This window comes from Antennarius striatus, chromosome 14, assembly GCF_040054535.1.
Source record: "Antennarius striatus isolate MH-2024 chromosome 14, ASM4005453v1, whole genome shotgun sequence".
Classification (NCBI taxonomy): Eukaryota; Metazoa; Chordata; class Actinopteri; order Lophiiformes; family Antennariidae; genus Antennarius; species Antennarius striatus.
In genome coordinates, this window is record NC_090789.1 from 19,104,075 (window position 1) to 19,120,161 (window position 16,087).

The window sequence follows — 16,087 nt, forward strand, 5'->3', positions numbered from 1 at the left end:
ACCTGTGCCATGGCAAATCTATTTGAAAAAGAAATGGTGTAGATCAATGGTGCCCACTGGTCCGTGGGTCAGTCGGTACTGGGCTGCACACAATTTACAATATTTCTGTTTTGTTTGTGATCTGATTACCACTAAATTGAAACTTCCAAGCTCACAAAACAAACAAAAAAACAAACGTCTTTGGAAAGTGTCTTTGCACAGAGTAAAAGAACCAGAACGAGACATCAAAGCAAAAGAAAGCAGCAAAATACCAGTTTTTATGCCGATCGCATCATTTTATTTTGTTGTTTTTACTCCTGTTCGAGCTGCTACTAAAGCTTTAAACTATTTTCAGTCTGGAAAACATCCTAAAATATTTTTACTTCATGTTGTTACCAGATAACAGCTGGTAACAACATGAAGTGGAAGACGAATGGAAGACGAATGAAGCATTATAAGGCTTGTGTTTCTCCTGCTAATCAAAGTCATGTTTGGGGCCTAATCAGACAGGACGGACAGGAAGCATGTTTAATTCTAGTACTGCTCTGTAACTCCAGCAGGCGATGTTGTGATCATGTCATACAGACGCTCCCTGTCCTCCTCCTTTCTTTACGTTGATCATTCTCCAAGCTATGAGACAGAATATTGAATTTATACATTTAAAACCAGTTGATGGTTGCTTAGTCTAAAACTTTGGGCGCATGTCATCACAAACCAACCACTCTAGCAGGTTTTTGTCTTGCTGACAAATGAATTGGGATTCATGTTGGTTGCTAGGGAACAAATGATTGTGCCTGTGTTTGCTCATTTATCACTGCAGTGTCCTTCCAGCCCTTCTCCCCCCCGTACCCCACCCTCCCACTTCAATCCCCCCCAGATCTGGTCTCCATTCTGTCTGAGTCTGTGCTGGTTTCTCTCCATAGGTGGTTTATGTGGCTCCTATGAAAGCTCTGGCAGCTGAGATGACTAATTACTTCAGTAAGCGTCTGGAGCCACTGGGCATCTCTGTTAAAGAACTCACCGGAGACATGCAGCTCACCAAGGGAGAGATCCTGAGAACACAGGTCCTCACACACACACACACACACACACACACACACACACACACACACACATGCTCTGTGCGCAGTATATTGTCTAAAACCACCATTTTCATCATTGGCTATTGAAATATAACTCTGTTCTTCTAATTAATGAGGATCTTCTAACTTATAGAGAGTTTTTAATTAGATGTCTTATTGAATTACCTTAAAATGCTCAAGGCGTTTGAATGTCATTGCAATCCTGGGAGTTCATTATCAGGTGGATGTCCAGGAGCTTCTGGATCTCCATAAAGTATGGGTTTAGATGTTGGGTGCGTTGGTACGCGACGGAAGAGACAACAGCATCAGAAAATGTTAATTCAAGTCGTGAACTCGACAGTAGTGGACGGGAGTGGAGCTGGTGGGGTGTCGGTTCACTTCCTGGACGCTGCTGAGGGTCGTGAGCTTCCTCTATTTAAGACAAGAGTTGGGGTCACAGGTATTGATGAATTCTAGCCTGAACAATATCAGCAATATCAAGAATGAATTATCAAACGCATTACAAGTTACAAAATCAGTGAGAGCTACTATAGTGATTCCCCCAAACAATGTCATACCAGGGCAAACAGCTGCTTGGATTCTGGACATTTCACGTTATTTTTTCCAAGAATCATAAACAATCTAATTTATTTATTTATTTATCTTTCTTTTTATTTATCTATCTATTTACTTATCTATTTAGAGTAGAATAGGACTTTATTCATCCCTTCAGGAGGGTCCATCAGGGAAATTAATTCCCTTAAAATTAAATGATTTAATTAAATTATCTATTTGTTTTTTCAGACATGTTATTATAACAAACTTCACGCCTTCATCACATTTACAACATCAACAACATCTGAAATAAAAGGGTTGACGGGTAGAAGCCAGTGGGCTTGTGAAATTCAGAATGTCAGTTGTTTTATCAACGCAGAAAACAGATATAAATGAAATATTTTGAGCATTAATCATTAGAACCAAAATTATTCATTCACTCACCCAAAATAGAGTGGTTACGCTCACTATTAAATCAGCATAACACTGCACAGCTTAATCCAACAAGCTGATAGTGTCTCAGAACAACAGTTAAGCAATTTGATATGAATCATTATTATAAATGACAAAAATTATCCACTCATATTTGTCAGTCACCAACTGATGTCTGTTTTGCTGTGGGGTTTTACTGATTGAACGTCTGAATTCAAGCTCACAGTGGAAAGAGAAAGAGGGAAAGTAGCATCAGATTCCTTCTGTTGTGTCGAGTTGATGTATTTATCCCAGTAAGGCCACAGAAAAGAAGATGACAGCTCCAAGACAAGCAACCATTCAGCAGGACGCTCTGCTTCATCCAGATCTGTGGGAAGACGTAGGCAGTAGTTTCAGCTTGACAAACGTAACAAAGATACTGAGATGATTGAGGAAAATATGCACATGTGGTAAATCCTAAAACGTTAAATGTGAGAGATTTTAACTTTTTAAGCTTAGTGGGATTTAAGAATACAAAGCAGGTTGGGTTTATTCCTAGGAAATGAGGCCAATTCCCGTTAATCTGTAGGTGTGTTAAAGTAGCATTATCTCATCATGTGGGTCACATTTACCTCTCCATCTCTGCTCTCATCCGTCACTCTGCCTCCATTGGTGTCAACATTTTTTATAAAGTTTAGAAGAGAGATTGAAACTCCCACATTACTGAATAGTAGTAATTTGTCCATCGTTAGATATTTCATCCCTCACTGAACAAGAGCTATGAAATAAAAGTAGAGTGAACTGAAAAATAATCACAATGTTAATATTACGTACTCACAGTGTTTTAATATATTAAGAAATTTATTACAGTTAGTAATGACATGTGAATAACTTTCACCATCTTCCTCCTACATCCTCCTTTCTCTGTGGCTATGATAGTTCCTATTGGAACAGACAGATTTGTTCATTCATAAAGTTTAAAGCCCCTCCATCCTGAGAGGGATCGTCATGTGACATCATTCTAGACAGAGATGCGTCACACAGCCCACCGTTATTTTTATTAATTTATTTTTTTTACAATGGAAAATGAAAGAATTGTGTCGGGTGGGTCAAATAATAGCATGATTTTTCAGGGAATTTTGGCAATGACGATTTGATAACATCAAATCCATTATTATTATTATTATTACTATTATTATTATTGTTATTATTGTTGTCATTATTATTGTTATTGTTGTTATTAATTTTGTAATTATTATTATTATCATTATTATTATTGTGTTTTTTTGATATGACAATATTTTCAAAATACAGTTTTTACACAATAAGTGTTATTATAACTTTATCAGCATAAGACACACGTATTGCACCTCAAATGCTGTTCGTTGCAATAAAAAAATTCTGAATATCATAATATGAAATGTAATTGTCTCTTGTTAATTGTACTGCATTATCTTTAACGATATGATCCGGCCCACATCTAGTAGGTGATGATGTTGTCTTTGGTTATTGAACAAAACTGTTGATGCAGAAAGTAAAACCTGTTAAAGGTGACTCAAACATAATGTCATCGTGTCTGGGTCACGACTGAGGATTCAAAACATTTTATTTGATGCTGTTCTGTCCCTTGTCAACAAACGCATAACATCATGTCTAATTAATCGTTTTAAGTGCTATAAGTTGGCAAGATGTCACCAGTGCTGACTCTCCCATTGAGCTAAAAGCTCTTCACTCCCACTCACTCCCACTAACACCCACTACTGCCCCTCATTATTAGTCACCAATCCTCTCATTCTCACAGTTCATCTGAATAGTTCCGATTCGTGTGCACATACCTGCATTTACAGACAGCGTCTGTGTATATACTGATGGCATTAGAAATAGTCATGGAAAACGTCTTGTTTCTGTGGGTTTTATTACAGATCTGACATCAAATATAATTCATGTTTGTGTGACAAAAATTACAAGGTAATCCATTGTGTATTGTAGTTTCAAGCTCAGGTATTGATTATGATGTGTGAAGAGCACAAATTATAATTCTCAGCTATGATTAGAAATTGTTTTAATCGTGAAAGTTGAACCTGTTTGTAAGAAAAAAAACCAAACAATCCAAAAAACACACATCCTTCAGTTTTGTTCACAGAGGAGTTCACAGATCTGAGTTCAGATTGAGAAATGCATTTCACTCCTTACTGAGTTGATAACTGGACTCTGGACTAACGGAGCAAAAGATGAATGTCAACTCAACGGCATGAATTAAAATCGTGAGAACCGTCAAAAGGATCATTAATAACAACAGTAGAGGGCAGAAATACACCGTCAGGATTAATAAAGTATACAGGGTCTGTCCATCCATCCATCCATCATCCACCCATCCATCCCCGTTTCGGGACAGAGAGAATTTCCCGTTTTGGGACAAATAAAGTATGATTCTTCCTCTTCATCCCAAAGAATCACCAAACCGAAATTGACTTTTCAAAGACAGCATGGAACAAGAAAGTGTACAACTATTGCCAAAGAGTTAACACAGCATTTATTATGCATTGTAGTTTTTTTTACTTGAAAATAAGAAAGAAATTACCCTGGATTTCTAAGTACAGAGAGGTTGCAGGTATTTGGTAATGTAATGTGTCAGTAATGAGTAAATTAAATTATTTCTTTTGTATATTCATCCTGTTTTCAGACTTTGTCCTTTCAGGTCATCACAAACATGTAACAGCAATTTTTTCTGAGTTGTTGTTCCTCTTGGTTTCCAGATGTTGGTGACGACTCCAGAGAAGTGGGATGTAGTCACCAGGAAGAGCGTGGGTGACGTTGCTCTGTCACAGATTGTGCGTCTCCTAATCTTGGACGAAGTCCACCTCCTCCATGAAGATCGAGGACCAGTGTTAGAGAGCCTCGTGGCCAGGACCCTGAGACAGGTGAGTCGTGTTCGTCTCTTTCACTGGAAGTCCAAGTTCTCTCCATTTCTCCTGAAAATATTTTTACTTTTTAATGTTCTTGTACAAAACTCAAGACGTTTTGTTCTGCAGCTACGAAAAACAAAATATATGTGCGAGGGAGTTTTTAAAGATGCAGATGAGTGCAGTTGAGGGGTCACCAGGTGGACCTCAAATTGAATCATGAGGCTATCTGTACTAGGGAGCTAGTCAAACATTCTGTGGACCAAATTTTATTTTCTTATTATTATTTTTTTGTTGTAATTTTTTGAATTATCCTTGAAGTGGTTGGTGTGCTCTATTTTTTTGGGTTTAAAAAAAATAGTGTTTGTGTTTTTTCTCTTTATTTGAATTAATTTGATTGATAATTTTTTCTGTTTTTAGTTCATCTGAAACTTTCACGTAATTTCATTATGCTTGTAATGGTACGCAAGTCTCTGCATATAATATTGGTGCAAGAAGGTTAGATAAAATATGGTGGATCTTTAATTACATTTAATTACATATTCTCTTTTTTTAATATGAATGGCAAATAATTCCTTTTTTAGGTGGTGTCCTGGAATAAAAAATGGCTGTTGGAATCCTGAAAAATGAAAAAAGGTGCTTTTATAACTCAAGCATAATCAAGCTGATTTTGTGTTATTTCAAGACAGACATCTTGAGGATGGAGAGGTTAAGAATTTTTAAAAAGACTGAGTACATGAAGTTTTCGTAGCTATTTTTCCAGTAAAACAAATGGTGCATTTTGGTAAAAGCTCATGTTAGTGGCAAGATCATTGCACAAACTTCCAAGAAAACACAACATAAAGACACAATTCTATTAGTTAAATGTAATGGAAAGAGAACTGGGTTTGACCAGATATGACTTTGACAGCCTTTTTAATGAGATTTTCAAATACAAATTTAAAATACACAAGATAGATAATTTTAAAAAAAGGCTGCATGTTTTTTTTTCGACTGGTTTAAATTTATCTGCTAATGAAAAGGCTCTCGCCAAGGCATTCCACCCTACATATGTGATAACCCAGCAGTTAAATAATAAACAGAGATAATAACCCAATTATTAAACACTCAAGGGAGATCTGGGTAAAGGTTAACAAAATTGACAAGATCTGACACCGCAGACAGCAACATGGCTCACTTTGATAAACCCACAAGTAAAAATAGAGAAACAAACAGTATTTTGGAGAAGATTTTTAGACAATAGAATTCACACAATAAGCAATCTCTATAAAGATGATGCATGTAGGTCATTTCCTGAATTAGCCCAGCAGTATAATCTGTTAGGGAAGGGTGATTTTTGGAAGGGTCTGCAGATTAGACATTACTTGATGAAAAATTGTCAGCAGAATGAAAACAACAAACAACAGCTGACTAGTTTCAAAGATCATGCAATCATACATCAACATTCTATAATAATTCAGTCTATTAAATCAGCAGGTCTTGGGATAATTTAAGTAAAATCTGGTAGAGACACCGTGATTGTACATCCATGCGTCTCATATGGGAATGTAGTCGGCCCATTCTGGCTACATCCCTGCCATGATCCCCACATTTATGTCTTTTGGGAGACAAAACAAATTACAAAACTGATCAAAGGTGCTTCATGTTTTTAAGGTCTGGGTCACCTTCATCTGGCTTCATTGATCAATACAGCAGGGTGTCATCAACATAACACCGACACTTAGTTTTGTACATCCCAGTGGTGTTGCCTATGGATGTACACGTATACAGTGAAGAGAACTGGTGCTCAATTTGATCACCGTGTAACTTCATAACTTTGATTTGAATCCTGAGTCATTATATCAGTAAACTGGAAAATATGAGAAGAATAAGATTTAATTAAACCAGCTTAATGTTAACCACATCCTTCAGTCTTTGTTGTAACATTTTATGATCAACGGTATTTTAATGCAGCTCTGAGATCCAACAAGATGAATGCAAAGATGAGGCCACTGTCCGAGGCTACAGGGAGGTCATTCCTAACGTTTATTTGTGCTGTTTCAGCGCTATTGTGCTTTCTGAATCCTGTGTAGAAGTCTTCAGACTGTTGTTTGTCAGATGATCACAGGTTTTTCAAGGATTTTTGAGATAAAGGGCGTTTAGAAATGGCTCTATAGTTTTTGTAAAGTTCCTCTAGATCCAGACCTTGCTTTTTGAGGAGTGGTTTCACGACAGCAACTTTTAAAGCTTTGGTACATAATAATTAGTGAATAATGGAACAAATGAAACAAGGCAGTCAGAGACTGCAACATCCTGCGACACCCCTGAATTCAAAATTTAACCCTTTTTTTGCACCCTAAAAGATACAAAAATGGTAAGTTGACATTGACCTAGTTTTCCAAAGGTGAAGGTCATCATCACATTTTTGTGCCTCTGGCTTCCTAAAAATGTTGCTTTTTGTTTTGTGATTATGTCTCATCAGGTTTCAGACATGTGTACCTAAAAAGGTACGAAAGTGAATATTTGACCTTGACCTAGTTTTTCAAGGTCAAGGTTGTGATCTAATTTTCACCCCCTTGCCTTCCTGAATGTAACACCCTTTGTTTCGTCTTTCTAATCCTGGTCCTGAGATATGTGCAAAAAATGTACAAAAGTAGAAATTTGACCTTGACCTAGTTTTTCAAGGTCATTTGTATTTATATTTAGTTGTAAATCACAATTACCGATGATCATAGGCGTTTACGATGCTAAAAACACAGCTGAATGCTGAGCTCTCTGTGCCACAGAGGTTGTGAGGGTGCAGACATCTCCTACTAGTAAGATAATTTGTGTTTGGTAGATGTTTTCTGTTTTGTTACAATCCTCCTGGTAATATATTTTATATTTTATTTCTCTTTTCAATTATAACCACATTTCTAAAGAACACACGTTTTTTGGGATGAGCAGCAACACTTATTATGTAAGTTGCATCCGTGAAAGATTTGCCAAATCTTGCTGATGCCAAACTAATTTTCTCTGCTGTTCATGTTGACTGTGAGCTTCTGGTACCCCAGATAGTACTGATAATCAGGTGCCAATCAGCTGCACTGTCATGGTGGTAAGTTAGTCTGCTCCCAGAAACATCCATCCATCCATCCATCCATCCATTCTCTTCCGCTTATCCGGGGTCGGGTCGCGGGGGCAGCAGCTTAAGCAGGGAAGCCCAGACTTCCCTCTCCCTAGCCACTTCATCCAGCTCCTCCGGGAGAATCCCAAGGCGTTCCCAGGCCAGCCGGGAGACATAGTCTCTCCAGCGTGTCCTGGGTCGTCCCCGGGGCCTCCTCCCGGTAGGACGTGCCCGGAACACCTCACCAGGGAGGCGTCCAGGAGGCATCCTAACCAGATGCCCGAGCCACCTCATCTGGCTCCTCTCGATGCGGAGGAGCAGCGGCTCGACTCTGAGTCCCTCCCGGATGGCCGAACTCCTCACCCTATCTCTAAGGGAGAGTCCGGACACCCTACGGAGGAAACTCATTTCGGCCGCTTGTATCCGGGATCTCGTTCTTTCGGTCACGACCCATAGCTCGTGACCATAGGTGAGGGTAGGAACGTAGATCGACCGGTAAATCGAGAGCTTTGCCTTTCGGCTCAGCTCCTTCTTCACCACGACAGACCGATACAGAGTCCGCATCACTGCAGACACTGCACCGATCCGCCTGTCGATCTCCCGTTCCATTGTACCCTCACTCGTGAACGAGACCCCAAGATACTTGAACTCCTCCACTTGGGGCAGGATCTCATCCCCAACCTGGAGAGGGCACTCCACCCTTTTCCGACTGAGGACCATGGTCTCAGATTTGGAGGTGCTGATTCTCATCCCAACCGCTTCACACTCGGCTGCGAACCGTTCCAGTGAGAGTTGGAGATCACGGCTTGATGAAGCCAACAGCACCACGTCGTCTGCAAAAAGCAGAGACGCGATACTGAGGCCACCAAACCGAACACCCTCAACGCCTTGGCTGCGCCTAGAAATTCTGTCCATAAAAGTTATGAACAGAATCGGTGACAAAGGGCAGCCTTGGCGGAGTCCAACCCTCACTGGAAACGAATCCGACTTACTGCCGGCAACGCGGACCAAACTCTGACATTGGTCGTACAGGGACCGAACAGCCCTTATCAAGGGGTCCGGTACCCCATACTCCCGAAGCACCCCCCACAGAACCCCCCGAGGAACACGGTCGAACGCCTTCTCCAAGTCCACAAAACACATGTAGACTGGTTGGGCGAACTCCCATGCCCCCTCAAGGACCCTGCGGAGGGTGTAGAGCTGGTCCACTGTTCCACGGCCAGGACGAAAACCACACTGCTCCTCCTGAATCCGAGATTCGACTTCCCGACGGACCCTCCTCTCCAGAACCCCTGAATAGACCTTACCAGGGAGGCTGAGGAGTGTGATGCCCCTGTAGTTGGAGCACACCCTCCTGTCCCCCTTCTTAAAAAGGGGGACCACCACCCCAGTCTGCCAATCCAGAGGCACTGTCCCCGAAGTCCACGCGATGCTGCAGAGGCGTGTCAACCAGGACAGCCCCACAACATCCAGAGCCTTTAGGAACTCCGGGCGGATCTCATCCACCCCCGGGGCCCTGCCGCCGAGGAGCTTTTTAACTACCTCGGTGACCTCAACCCCAGAGATAGGAGAGCCCGCCTCAGAGAACCCAGACTCTGCTTCCTCATGGGAAGGCGTGTCTGCGGGATTGAGGAGGTCTTCGAAGTATTCTCCCCACCGAGTCACAACGTCCCGAGTTGAGGTCAGCAGCTCCCCATCCCCACTATATACAGTGTGGATGCTGCACTGCTTCCCCCTCCCGAGACGCCTGATGGTGGACCAGAATCTCTTCGAAGCCGTCTTGAAGTCGTCCTCCAAGGCCTCACCGAACTCCTCCCACGCCCGGGTTTTTGCCTCAGCAACCACCAAAGCCGCATTCCGCTTGGCCTGCCGGTACCTATCAGCTGCTTCAGGAGTCCCACAGGCCAAAAAGGCCCGATAGGACTCCTTCTTCAGCTTGACGGCATCTGACGTTGACGTTGACGGAACCAACGGGTTCTGGGGTTGCCGCCACGACAGGCACCGACCACCTTACGGCCGCAGCTGCGGTCGGCCGCCTCGACAATGGAGGCGCGGAACATGGTCCACTCAGACTCAATGTCCCCCGCCTCCCCCGGAACGTGAGTGAAGTTCTGCCGGAGGTGGGAGTTGAAACTCCTTCTGACAGGGGATTCCGCCAGGCGTTCCCAGCAGACCCTCACAATACGTTTGGGTCTGCCAGGTCGGACCGGCATCTTCCCCCACCATCGGAGCCAACACACCACCAGGTGGTGATCGGTTGACAGCTCCGCCCCTCTCTTCACCCGAGTGTCCAAGACATGCGGCCGCAAGTCCGATGACACGACCACAAAGTCGATCATCGAACTGCGGCCTAGGGTGTCCTGGTGCCAAGTGCACATATGGACACCCTTATGTCTGAACATGGTGTTCGTTATGGACAGTCCGTGACAAGCACAGAAGTCCAACAACTGAACACCGCTCGGGTTCTGATCGGGGGGGCCGTTCCTCCCAATCACACCCTTCCAGGTCTCACTGTCATTGCCCACGTGAGCATTGAAGTCCCCCAGCAGAACGATGGAGTCCCCAGTGGGAGCGCTCTCCAGCACCCCCTCCAAGGACTCCAAAAAGGGTGGATACTCTGAACTGCTGTTTGGTGCATACGCACAAACAACAGTCAGGACCCGGCCCCCCACCCGAAGGCGGAGGGAGGCTACCCTCTCATCCACCGGGGTGAACCCCAATGTATAGGCACCAAGCCGGGGGGCTATAAGTATACCCACACCTGCTCGGCGTCTCTCACCATGGGCAACTCCAGAGTGGAAGAGAGTCCAACCCCTCTGGAGAGGACTGGTACCAGACTCCCAGAAACAACTTATCGTATTTGATCCTATAACAGGATATTATAATATAACTATTACATAATCATATAAATAACCTTGACAACATTGTCATGTGACTGTTACATTCATAATTCCTCTCTACTTTCAGTACAAAATGTACAGGTTTACATGTTTTCAGTCTTCTAGTCATATGAATGTTTTTTATGGTTCACATTTCTGTAAGATTTAAGTCATGAATGGGACACACACTTCTGCAACCTGATGGAGGGGTGATAATGATGATCATGGTGATGATGATAATGATAATGGTGATAATAGTGGTGATGATGATGATAATTGCGATGAAGGTCAATCAGTTGGACATTTTTTCCTTTTTAACAGCAATTCTTCTTCTCCACATTGTTTCCAAACTGGTATCAATACATAATAAATAATCCTTGTCAGTTTTTTTAAGATCTAAAGTCATCCCACATTATTGAATTTTTATTTTATTTTGTGGGGTTGTAGATTTTGTCTGTGTATTTTTCATTAAATGAGTATAAGACAGTGTTTGGTTAAAATAAAATAAAAAATAATTAATCCTTTAATAACCCCCACTGTAAATATTCACACACTTTGCTCAAGGGCACCTCGGCAGTGCTCAAGATTGTACATAATGAATTCAGCTGTATGTCATTGAATTACCATTACCCCTGTTCATTTTTTAAGGTGTGTTAATTCATCCGTATAATTATTGCTGAACGGATGCAGAGGATGGAGGCGGTTGTGTTTCATTGGTGTGTTCGTACGTTCAGGTGGAGTCCACCCAGAGTATGATCCGGATCCTGGGCCTGTCGGCGACGCTGCCCAACTACCTGGACGTGACCACTTTCCTGCACGTGAACCCTTACATCGGCCTGTTCTTCTTCGACAGCCGCTTCAGACCCGTCCCTCTGGGGCAGACGTTTGTCGGCATCAAATCCACCAATAAGGTAAATGATAAACCAAGATGATTTGAATGACTAATCCAGTAGGGTCTGTACACGCCTACACTTTAACTGTGGACACAATTTGGGTTTTTTTATCCATTAATGGAGGAGCCCTTTGCTACATCAGCATTCCAAACTATTCATCTGATTAAAGCTTAACACTTATTTTTTAAAGTTCATTTATACTCCTTACTCCTTATACTACTTACTTATATAAGTAAGACATTCAAAGAGGTGATAACATTTTCACTTTATTATTAAGACAAAGAAGAAAAAGAAGAAACGTCTTTTAATATTCCCTTTGGGGATATTATTTATGCCACTCAGTCTATTTGTCACACTTGTATATATATTAACTACAGGCCCTGAAAAACACACACACACACACACAAGGGGCCTGTAAGCATGCAAGCACATAATGAGAGGCAGAGCACTGGGCAGCTATGTCATGTTGCACCCAATGGGCATTTTTGTCGTATTTACTCCCCAGGACACGTTTAAACCATTGACCGTTATTAGTATAGAATAAGTAAGGTGCATGAAAAATAAATGAAAACTGTAAGATTTGCAAATCATAGAAACCTCATACGTATTTGAAGGAACAACAAGAATATTTAAAATCTGGGAACAGAACATTTAAATTGTTATTGAAATTAAAACCTCATTAAGATATGATGCCAGAAAATGAGCTACTGTATGTTTACCTCTGTGTTTGTCACCTCTTCATTTATTAATACTCTGGAGGAGTTTGGTCATTTTAAAGTAAAGTTTTCCATTCCGTCCTGATGGAGGATTTGAGTTGCTCTGGAGTTCTCATTTGTTTTATTTTACATCTCTTAAATAATTTCATCGGTTGATGAGCCCGGAGTCTTTTGTGGGTACAATGGAAATACGCCAGGCCTTCCTTCAGAAAGAATGTCTACTTGGCATCATATGTTGCTCCAAAATCTAAATATTTGAGTGAGCATTTATGAAACTTTCATGGATGAGCTGTTTACCCATATGGATTACAGGATCCTGTCTGTTTTTTGTGCATAGAAGTCACTTCAGAATCCTGCTTCCTTTCTGTGCAAAGTTTCATCGACGAGATTCCTTATGTTTTTCAAGCACATCAGAATCTTGTATCTTTTTTATGCAGTGCCATCTGCGGGAATGATTGAAGACCTGAATATAATCTCTGTCCAGATTTCTTCAGATGCTCTGGATTTTTTAATTACTTTATCACTATATTCTTAGAATTGTGTTTTATTTAGAAACATTGAATTTGTTACAATGGTTATTTGTGGAAAAAAGAATCTTTCTGAAGTGTAAAGGGGAGGGAAGGTTCACCACTGGAAGTTCTCTGAGTTGCATGTGTGTCTCGCATTGGGAACGCCCTTTGCATGACCTCATCAGAAGCTTCTATTGTATTGTGTTTTCCCACCTGAGTCTTTTCCCAAGACACAAAAAGCTGATTAGTTTTCCGAGAACTTTTTTATATCTCCATGGGGACATGGAAGACCCACACAGTGGGGGATAGAAGGACACAGGGTCAACAAGGCAATGTGACCCTAACACTTTAGGCCGTGAGCTTGGGCTATAAGTTCCTTTTTGAGCCTCTTTCCGTAAAACAATCAATAAATCAATCAATAAACTTTTATTTATATAGCGCTGAATCACATCTGAAGATATTTCAAAGTACTTTACAGACAGAAAGTCAATAATGTCCTCCAGAGCAGCATAAACGACGGCGGTGGGGAAAAACTCCCTCATTGAGGAAGAAACTCCGGCTAGGACCCAGACTCTGGAGGGCGGTCATCTGCCTTGACCTGTTGGTTGGGAAAAAGAAACACACTTGGGACAGAGATAGGTCAAGTAAAAGAGAGAGAGAGAGAGAGAGAGAGAGACAGAGACAGAGAGGGAGAGACAGAGAGAGAGAGAGAGAGAGAGTGGCAGATAGGCCAGATTGAACAAGTATGTACAAAGTGTGTGAATCTCAACCAGTGGTTTTTCTGAAGCCAGAGGCAGCAAACCCACACATTTCAAGACTGCCTGATGTGGTGGTTCAAAGGTTGGGGCTGAAAAGGTATCCTGCACAAATCCCTAGGGGGGCTAGTAGCTTAGAAACTGTGAGCTTGTGGCGTGCTGCCCTCATAAATCATATTTTATTATTTTATTAACTTTTATTCACCCAGGAATATATCACAGTGAGATTGAGAATCTATTTATCAAATGAGTCCTTGCCAAGATACTTAAAAGCAAATACAACACGCATTTACACACTACACAGTGAAAATACACATAACAGACACAGGCAATAATAGACGCTTGGTAAAAATAAAATTTCTAAACAGATGAAGAAAATCAAGTGCAAACTGTGGAGTCGGCTTCAAGAACTCTGTTTGGATTTCAAAGCACCCAGAAGTAATTAACCTGGTTAGTTCCAGTCTTTCTGTGGCTAATTCCATCACAAAGTGCAGACTAAAAAGCCCTTTGACCCAATTCTGTGTGGGCAAACTGAACAAGAAGCAGAGCCTCCAGTTTAATATTCAGGCCTTTGGATAGAACAAAAATGAAAACCAGAATGTTTTCATTTTTGTCCCTCAGGAACAAAAACGAAACCAAAAACTTTTAAATTCTTTAATGTTCTGGAACAGAATCATGTATTTCAAATAATTGTATCCGGTTAAGTCTGTGTTTATCTGGTAAAAAAATGTTTAATTTAGACATTAACGCATTCACTGCCAGCCATTTTCTGAGCTCACCGTACTGCCAGCGCTGTGTAGCAAGTAATCTCTTTTGGCGGACTTTCTCCAACGTTCCAGACATTTATCGGTGTTTTCTTTCTGTTTTCTTCTCCATCTTCCTCCGATTCACCGTCGATGTGGACGCAGACGCTTCTGATGAAAATCAAGAAGTGCTTGTGGTTGAAATGGTGCTTTATAAAGTATCAAATTGATGCATACTGAAACATTACCTCTGATTTCAACCAATTTATCCTATAGCCTGTGATCAGGGAAAAGGCATCAAGGGCTAGATTTGATGATAATAACAACACATCATCTGCATATATAATCGTTTTATATTCTGTTAGTCAGTCTTGGCGCTTCTGTCTTGGTCCTCCATGAAGGAGAAAACTTTTAGACATCTTTCTATTTCTCAGTACTGAATTTTTAGAATAGCTATACAGCAGTCTTACCCAATTTATGAATGAAGACCTAAAAAGAAACCCTAAATGAAGACCCTAAACCAAACATATGGAACATACACATAAATAATACATTTTCCTTTTTTCCGCAAGATATTTAGATGAGACTGAACCTCCTGTTTAAATTGAAATATGTGATTTTTAAAACTCCTTGAATTCCATTTCTGAATTGAGTAAACTGCGATTTTTTCTTTTAGATGAGAACCATGTTGGATTATTTGGCACCTTAAGCTTGATGTCCAATCCAGGATTAGCTGTTGGCCTAAAAACTTAATTCTCAATGTTCAAAAATTTCCTTCTTGATGAAATTGTATGATCTCTCATTGTGCAGTAGAGAACTATTCAATCCCCAACCACTTAAACAATCTGTAGTTTGTGAGTTTACACGAACAACTGTTATCGACGGAGCTAAGATGTAACTATATTATCAACTGATGTGCTCATTAATATCTACCAGTTGTTTCAGATAAAGTCTGTTCTAGAATAGGAACAGTGGATAAGAAAAGAAAATAGTCTCTTGAGGATGTAAGAACTTCAAATGTCAACCAACCCAACTCTTCTTCCTGAACTTCTATTCTTAGTTGAGGCTTCTGTGTTGTTGTTTTATGGGTATTTGATTTATCAAGTACCACATTTCATGCCGGGTTTAATTCCCATTCTGTTTGACGGTTTTACAATAATCAACTAGAAAATCCTAAGAGTCAATATTTGGGACATATTTATTAATAAAAGAGGATCTAACTCTGCCCAAACGTGTGTCTAGTGCAGCCCATCTGCTATCGCCATAAAAAAGTTGTTTATGGATAATAATGTTTAGGTTCTTATGGATTAGTATTCACACTCCCCTCCCTGCCCCCCGGCGCCTGTTTGGAGCAGTAGGCACTGAAAATGATTTTAACATCCAACTGGAGTTTTGTGGATTTCTCATTATGGAATGAGTTTCATGCAAGAAGCAAAAAATATGTTTTTTTACCCCTCTAAATAGCATTAAAGAGCCTTTTGATATTCAAAGATATCTATCAATCTATACACACACACACACACACACACAGTTATTTCTGCTTGGGTTATATTTTTTGCATTAGAGAGTAACAACCATTCTGTGATTAAAATATTGTG

The 16,087-nt window shown here is 40.9% G+C and overlaps 1 protein-coding gene across 3 annotated transcripts in view; it reads left to right on the top strand.

Moving 5' to 3' along the window:
- Window positions 1-16,087, top strand: part of ascc3 (activating signal cointegrator 1 complex subunit 3) — a 90,558-nt gene that overhangs the window by 37,224 nt on the left and 37,247 nt on the right. For all 3 annotated transcript variants that reach the window (XM_068332877.1, XM_068332878.1, XM_068332876.1), the window contains exons 10-12: window positions 903-1,043; window positions 4,763-4,927; window positions 11,608-11,784. In XM_068332877.1, the coding sequence (XP_068188978.1) occupies window positions 903-1,043; window positions 4,763-4,927; window positions 11,608-11,784 (483 nt within the window). The remainder of the gene's footprint in view (window positions 1-902; window positions 1,044-4,762; window positions 4,928-11,607; window positions 11,785-16,087) is intronic.